The 8,474-nt window shown below is 50.7% G+C and overlaps 1 protein-coding gene across 1 annotated transcript; it reads right to left on the bottom strand.

The window, feature by feature from the left end:
• Positions 1-3,027: 3,027 nt before the first annotated feature.
• Srxn1 (sulfiredoxin 1) lies at positions 3,028-8,077 on the bottom strand. The gene is made up of 2 exons (XM_034496521.2): positions 7,852-8,077; positions 3,028-5,273 (listed from the first exon to the last, which is right to left on the bottom strand). Exons 1-2 carry the CDS (start codon positions 8,056-8,058, stop codon positions 5,070-5,072), a joined length of 411 nt encoding a protein of 136 aa, XP_034352412.2. The 5' UTR covers positions 8,059-8,077; the 3' UTR covers positions 3,028-5,069.
• Positions 8,078-8,474: the final 397 nt, after the last annotated feature.

Here is an 8,474-nt window from a genome sequence, read left to right as displayed (position 1 = left end):
CTGTTCCATTTCTAGGTGCCTAGTCGATAGAACACAACATGGGAAGTGGGGGTCACACACTGCACAAGCAGCCAATGGACTCCCAAGTGTCCACTAATGGGAATGGCTGACACATGGTTATAGTCATACCCGGGAACACCAGGCAGCAATAAAAAAGAATGGGTTCCCTTGCATGGGATGTATTTGTTAACAGCTGTCTGATGAGCACCTACTAAGTGCTAGGCACTTCTCTCAGTGCGGAGGTTACAGTGATAAGCAGGGAAGACCTGCTGAGATTTACATTTTAGTGGGCAAGACAGGTATCAGTGGAGACTGAAGAAAACCACAGAGATCGGTGAGTGACATAAAACAGGAAGAACCACAGATGGGGACTGGGGAGTCTTTAGAAAAAGAGGCCACGGAGTAGACACCAGCCTGAGTGCTGGCACAGAGTGTAGCTGCCACTACAAAAATAGTGTTTTAAAAGGGCTGGGGTGCTGGAGAGATGGTTCAGCGGTTAAGAGCATAGACTGTTCTTCCCAGAGGACTGCAGTTCAATCCCCTGCATCCACACCAGGATGACCTTCACCAAAACTCTTCCAGCTCAGCAGGCACCTGCACTCATGTGAATGTGCACATACACATAATTTTTAAATAAAAAACTTTTTAAAAAGCTGGAGAGTGACTGAGGAAGATACCTGATGTTGATCCTGACCTCATACACACCACACACACCACACACACCACACACACCCACACACACACCACTCACATACATATCACACACACACACACACACCACACCACACATACACACACACCATGCACACAAACTACTCACATATATACCACACATACATACCACTCACATACACACCACTCACATACATACCACACACACACCCCACAACACATACACACCACACACACACACTGCTTACATATATACCACACACACCACTCACACATCACACCACACACACCACTCACATACACACCACATACCACTCACACATCACACACACTACTCACATATACACCACACACACACCACACATACACCATACACATCACTTACATACACACCACACACACATACCCACAGACCACTCACATACATACCACACACACACCCCCCACACACCACTCACATAAACACCACACACATACTACTCACACATTACACACATACCACACACACACACTACTCACATATACACCACACACCACACACACACACCACTCACATACATATCACACACACACACCCCCACACCACACACACACATATACACACACACCATACACACAAACTACTCACATATATACCACACACACACACCACTCACACACTAAACACCACTCACACACATGCCACACACACACACCCCACATCATACACACACTACTCACATATACACCACACACATACACACCACATACCATACACACAAACTACTCACATATATACCACACACACATACATACACACCTCTCACATACACACACACACACAATGTTCTAGATGTGCACGAATACGTACTCATGTGATTGGTCAGGCAGACTTCTGGAAGAGCATGTGCCAAAATTCAAGGCCCTAAAAAGACCAAAGAGGCAGCCAGGTCTAGGACCCACCATGAACCCCAGCCTGCTCCTAGTGTTTTAAATGAAAATATTTATTTACAATTTTAATATCTTTTAGGGTTTTTTTTTGCGGGGGGGGGGGCAGTCTCACAATGTAGCCCAGGCTTACTTTTAAACTTGTAATACTTGTACCTCAGCCTCTGAGGTGCTGGGATTATAGGCATGTGCTCATTAACTAATCTTCATAAACTGAGAAATTAAAATCTAAATCTTCCATGGAGGGGTTGGTTCCCCGGGCCTCAGAGAGCCTCAGGAACCCCTACACACTGCCTTTCTTAAGGGCAGGGGAAGGGGCACGTATGAGAACCAAGAAAACCTTTTGGAGGTGCTTCTTATACAGGATCCCAGCACCCCTAAGGTACAAAGTGTAGGGCAGGCAGGATGAGGGCCTGCCTCCAGTTAAGTCTCCTCAGACCTGAACCACACTCCCTCCCTCAACCGTGCCCTACAGCTCAGGGCCTTTCTTAAGCCGCCGCTCTGCTCTAGAAGCGGGAAAGCAGCGCCACTTGGTGGTACAAGAAGGAAATGCAGCTCTGTCCCATTTGACAACTACGCCACTCCCCTTTCTCCTTGTCCCGCCCCTCTCTTTCTGAGGCTTGAACCCAAAATGCCAGCCAAATTCTCCACTGCCAAACTACATCCTCTGCCCCTTTCTATTTTTATGTGGAAACAGGATTGTACTAAGTTTTCCAGGACGGCCTGGATCTTGCTACGATAATTATGAACGTGTCATCGGGTCTCAGCCTCTCCAGGGCTGGGATTACAGGTATGGGCCATGCTTTGCTCCCAGGTGCCTTTCTTAAGACCGCCACCGCGTCCTTATTTTGTTTGCTTGTTTGTGTTTTTTGAGACAGGGTTTCTCTGTATAGCCTTGGCTGTCCTGGAACTCACTCTGTAGACCAGGCTGGCCTCGAACTCAGAAATCTGCCTGCCTCTGCCTCCCAAGTGCTGGGATTAAAGGCGTGCGCCACCACTGCCCGGCTCACTGGGTCCTCTTGAGGACTGCTGGTTGGGTTTCTCTAAATGAAGTCGTCCTTCCAGATAGGATACATGGCCTGCAGTTACCTTGGCCCAGCACTTTACAAGAACATCCTCTGCCCTCCTGACCCGGGTCACAAAGTCAGGGCTGTAGAGGCCACCTGACAGCTTGGAGAACCTTGTCCCCCTTCACTCTCCTGCCGGGACGGTCTAGAGCTCATGTACCCTGGACAAGTCCAAGGGCCCAGCACAAAAAGCAAGCTGTGTTATCTGACGAGAGTCCTGCCCGAGCAGCAGCTGCTCCGTCTAAAAATACGTTTCTGAGAACTTTCTAGAAATGAATGTTCTTGAGCCTCGGACCTGAAGCTCCAAAGACAGGGTCCATCAATCAGAACCAAAAATGCTGGCTAAAGCCATGGCAGCATCTGTGTTTTAATTAAATAAACTTTTATTTTGGAATGACTTTAGATTTACAGAAAAGTTGCAGAGGCTGAAGAGTTCCCATCCATTCTTCATCCAGCCCAGTCCAGAGATGAGATTACCCAAACTGGAAGGTAACTAAAACCCAGACCAGATGAGTCCAGGCTGGCCTGCTAAAGTGCTCTATCCCTAGTCTCTTTTTGGTCCTAAGAATCAATCAGCACCACGATCCATTTTATTCTTTCAATCTCATGTTTTGGGACACTGGGTGGGTGGGAAAGCTGGTGTCCTCACCAGTGAGCTGGGAAAACAGAGGCTTGAAAATGACCAGTGACTAAGATCTCTGCATGGCATAGCAAGTGCCACCTCACACTGCTGCTTCTGTTGCCTCCTGGACTCTTGGTTTGCAGAAGGCCCTCTGAATGCCCTATTACCCGCCTCATTCTGCTTGTGAGTCACCCTTAGGGGTGGGGCACCCAGCTCTTGAAGACACCAGACCATGACTTCTAGATTTTGAGAACAGTTACTTCAGGGCTGACTTGGCAAGGCCCTTTGTGTGCTTCTGTGATAAATTTATAAAAAGGAGTGCTTAAGTGTGGGAGTGAGGAATTCTCTCTTTTGCCCACCACAATTCATCTGTGATGAACGATAGCCCCACGTTCTTTATAGTTCCTCCCACTGAGAGCTGGGTTCGTTTGCACCCCTTAAATCTAGGGAATAAACTGACCAGCAGAGACACATTCCTGGCACTGGGGCTGAAGAAACCTTGTCACCTTTAAAAAAAATGTACCTGGGTGATAGTAGGGCACACCTTTAATCCCAGCACTTGGGAGGCAGTAGAGGCAGGTCTCTGTGAGTTCAAGGCCAGCCTGGTACTGCAAAGTGAGTTCCAGGACAGCTAGAGCTACACAGAAAAACCCTGTGTCTAAAAAAAAAAAAAAAATGCAATTGGGTGTGTTGCTTGTATCTGTGTCCACAGAGGCTGGAAGAGGATCTCAGGTCACCTGGAACAGGGATTACAGTGTTGTGACTCATCATGTCGGTGCTATTAACAGGTGAGCAGGTAAGCTCCAGGTCCTGCTTAGTCACTACTGCACTCTCTCTTGGAACCCTGAGGTCATCTTGAGAATAAGCCTGAGCTGACCTGTGAAAGAGAGGCAACAAGAATAACCAAGCTAACGCAGACAACACTTGCCACAACGGTTAAGGTGACCCCAGCCCAACCAGACCCGATCGACTGTGGGCTCATGAGACACCCCAGTAGACCTGCTCAAAGGAGCTTAGCTAACCTATAGAAACATGGGTAAACGAACACTTGTTTAGCTGATGAGTTTGGACGTAGTGCCAGTTCCAGGGGATAAGCCAGGCTCACGCTCAGCTGTGACAGCGTTTCCTAATGTCGGCTTTCTCTGCAGCTGGGGTGGCAATGGTGGCTGGCTCAGACCACGGTGGCTATGTGCAAATATGCAAAGAACAGGTTCCTGAAACTTTGAACAAGGTTTTCCTTTCTGACAGAAGTTGGTCCCGTGAGTTTCTTCCTCGAGCAGAGACATGATTCCTAGAAACATAGCAATTGTCTTGTGACTACGAATGAGGACAAGGACAAAGAATTACCCAGAGGAAGCCCTGCCTTCACTGAGCTGTTGACACAATACTGCCTTAGATACAGTACTATGTTAGTCACCTGTTCCAGGTTTCAGGCTATGGGGATAACAAGCATCTGTCACTTAAGCCATGGTGACCTAGGTTTTCCTTTACTTCCTAGTACATAGTTCATGTAGTGATATAAAGATTAAAATGAGAGTCCTTGTCTCCACGTCCGTCTCCGTTCTCACTTCCTCCTCTTGGTACTTCTTCAGGGTCAAGGCCATGATATCTTTTCATAGTCCCTAGGGGCTAGTGCAGAGGCACCAAGAGGCAGACCTCCCTCCTTAAGTATAAAGAGAACATATCCCTTCTACAGCTTCTGCCCGCTGGGGGCTGCATGTATCTTCTGAGCTCCGGGAAGTGATGCTGACGTGGAGGGGGTAGACGTTATCAGGAGGCTGCTACTGCAAGTCTGGTGTGGATGCTCCCAGGTACATCCTCAGGTCTGAAAGCGTGGACCTCACGAGCTTGGCAGGAATGGTCTCTCTCTGTAGCTGCTGGTAGGCTGCATAGCGGTGGCAGCCCCCAAAGGAGTAGTAGTAGTCACCACCCTGGGCCCCTTTGATCCAGAGGACGTCGATGGGGGGCACACTGTCAGGGTCCTCCTAAAGAGAAGGGTCACAGGGTGAGAGCATGGCACTGTGCTTCAGAACTAGCAAAATGTTTTGTTAAGCCAAGAAGAGCTCCTATAGAGGGTTCATGCTGGCAGGAGCAGCAGGCTCTCAGCCACCTAGGGGTTGGTTCTGCAAGCTGGTGGGTGGTACCCTGGCAGCTTGAAAATCAGCCCCAAGAGTATTTCTGGCAGAGAAATGGCAGATGCTGGGAATGGCAGTGGGGGGCATCTCCCAAAGGACACTTGTGGATCACTGATCTGTAACCATGTAAATGATACATCCTGTGCCCACTTGTCCACACCTGGGGGAGCACAGCACAGCCAGGAGGTAAGGACAGTCACCCTGACAAGGTTTCAGTCCCAGGAGTGGACTGAAGGAAGAAATGACAATGCTGTGAAGACAGTCTCACAGGTGACAAGCCAGGAAGGAGGCCCACATGTCTCTCTGAAGTGATGAGAGGCACAGAACTACAGGGGAAGCTACAGATACGGACTAGTTTAGATTAAAAGCCCAAATGTCAGAACCGTAGCTCCTTTGCAGAGCAGTCGGGGAACTGTGTCGTGCAGATGGCCTCCCGTGTTCATCCAGCAGGGTGGGGGTGGAAGTCAGGGAGGTGATGCTCGGGAGGAGTGGCCCTAGGCAGCTGTACCTGGCAGGCCTTGTGTTGAAGGCATGACAGTGGGGTGGGCTCAAGAATGGTCCCCCAGGATGCCCACTTCCTAATCTTCAGGACTTGTGAAACCCACCTTACATAGTGGAAGTCTGCGATAGAAGTGGGTTTTAAGGCTCCCCAAATTGAGATTGCCCTGCATTGCCAAGGCAGATTGAATGCATTCACCAGGTTCCCTGAAAGCAGAAGGCTGTGACAAAAGAGGTCACAATGACCTGAGGTGGGAAGGACTCCACCAGCTGCTGCCGCTTTGAAGCTGAGAGGGAGGCCCTCAGCTAAGGGGTTCAATTGTCAACTTGATGAAATCAGGAATGGCTTTGGAGGTGGGCCTCTCTGGGCATGCCTATGGGGGATTATCTTGGTTAGGTAAATTGTGCTGGGAAGACCTGCCCACTGTAGGTGGCATCATTCCTTAGGCTAGAATCCAGACCTGTATAAGGAGAAGAAAGTGAACTGTGGTTTTTCATCATTCTGACTGGAGATACATGACCAATGGCCTCAAGCTCCTGCCATCAGGAATCCTCTGACATGGACTGCCAGTCAAAATAAGACTTTCACTCTTAAGTTGCATTTGTCAGGGTGTTTTGTCACACAAAAGGAAAAGTAAATAAGACTTGGGAAAGTGCATTTTCCCTTCAGGGTCTCAAGAGAACATTCCTGATGGGTTCTTGTTTTAGCTCAGTAACATAGACTTTGAGCTAGGCCTGGCGGAGACCACCTGTATTCCCAGCACTCGGGAGAATGAAACAGAAGGATGAGTTTCAAGGCAGCCTAGGCTATATAGAGACACACCCTGTCTTAAAAACCACAAGACAACATAGCTTTGGACTTGTGTCTTGTTTCAAGCAGTCAGTCCTGTTTGTGGCCTAGGAAGATGGGTCCTTGTCTCCAGAACCTGTGGCAGCATAAAAAAAGAGGTGTCTAAACTGGTCATTAAAACCCATCGGGCTCCCAGCTGTGTTAGGGGGCGCCCCAGTGCCTGTGAGGTCACAGAAGGCCAAACCCAATAGGGTGGGCAGGGGAGACACTGGCTGGCATCAAGGCAAAATGATTAAGAAATTAGAAGCAATGAAAGAATAAAAAGTCCGGGACGCAGCGCAATGGTGGCGCTCCTGCTTAACACGCCAAAGCATCACGCAGGGGGCCCGGAGGCTCACTGATGCTGAGAGCATTCTGAGCTAAATCCCCTTCCCACAGTCAGCTTGAAGGCAACCACCAAGATGGCAAATTCCCTGCTCTTCTGAAGTTCATGAAGGAACAGGAGTGCAAATTTTTAGGACTACAACATCCTGCAGACTTAGGTGTGGCATAGGGCCCATGAAACTCAAGAATCTCGAAGAAGGGCTAGAAAGCCATTTTGGCGTAACTTGACACAAACTCTTAACTCCTAGTTACTGAGGGGACCCTCCTTCCACGGTAGACTGACCTTGTCCTTTCCCACTTCCTGACTGGACAAGATCCTCCCAACAGACATGACACACCCAGACCATTGCCAAGGAGGCTGTCAAGGCCAGAAGAGACATCAGGATATGCAGGTTGCCTGGGTGTAAAGCCTCACCGTACCATCCTGTAAGCACCTGATATAGGGCAAGTTGCTTTAAAAAAAAAAAAAATCCAACCTTCCTGTGCCTCAGTTTCTCCTATGTACATAAGAAACAGCAACTACTTAACAAGAGTTGCTCGGAGAGGCAACAATCAGCTCCGGGGTGACCTCAGCACTTTGAGTACGTGCGTCACCGATCATTAGTTTACGGCCAAGTCCAAGTGAGGAACCCGGGCGCCCTGGGAGACTCAGTCCGTCAAGGTCACACAGGAGAAGCTGAGCTCCCACAGATCAAGAACCCCGACCCGCGCGCCCTCTTGTTCCCTCGCGCGGGCCGGCAGGCTCCGCGGGCTCACCAGGATTGTGTCTACCAGGCTCTGCACTTTGGCCGGGTCCAGCACGGACGGCAGCGGCCGGATGAGCACGGCAATTGGCACGTTGTGCACCGTGGCGATGCAGCCCGAGTGGATGCTGCCGCCCTGGGATCCACCGGGTCCCTGTCCCTCGGGCGCCCCGGGCCCCGCACCCGCCCTCCGGAGCGCTCCACCAGCGCGTAGCCCCATACCTCTTCCTTGGTGGCCAGCGCCGCCCGGCCTCTTTACCGGGCCGGGCTGTACCATCGCGCGGCCGCGGGGGGGGGGGGCGACCACTCTACTCTTGCCCCGATCGAGTGGCTCGGCCCACGCTGGGATCCTATCGACCCCCGCTCCGCTCGACCGGAGCCCCGTGTCCCACGCTGACCTGGCTGCCCACTGCCCGCTGTGGTGCTCTGCCGCCCCCTCGCGATGCGCTCAATGGACGCGCCCGGCCGCTGACTCAGGGTGAGTTTGCAGGTCGGAGCAGAGGCGCGGGTGACGCACAGCGTGGTGACTCAGGTCCTCCGAGGCGAGGACGCGGGCGGTCAGACCTGCCCAGCGACGATGAGTCGGCTCTCAGTAGGAGCTAGGAACAGTGAGTGACCTCAGTAAAGCAACAGTGG

Source organism: Arvicanthis niloticus, chromosome 2, assembly GCF_011762505.2.
Source record: "Arvicanthis niloticus isolate mArvNil1 chromosome 2, mArvNil1.pat.X, whole genome shotgun sequence".
Classification (NCBI taxonomy): domain Eukaryota; kingdom Metazoa; phylum Chordata; class Mammalia; order Rodentia; family Muridae; genus Arvicanthis; species Arvicanthis niloticus.
Note: the sequence above shows the minus strand (reverse complement) of the source record. Positions and strands in the feature narration are given on the sequence as shown.

What these genes read in the sequence shown, in the direction of transcription:
- Srxn1 (XM_034496521.2), bottom strand. Translation starts at nt 8,058, where the DNA reads ATGGGGCTACGCGCTGGTGGAGCGCTCCGGAGGGCGGGTGCGGGGCCC. An exon ending in GCCTGGTAGACACAATCCTG is followed by an intron (nt 5,274 to 7,851) that starts GTGAGCCCGCGG and finishes CCTTCTCTTTAG; the next exon opens with GAGGACCCTGACAGTGTGCC.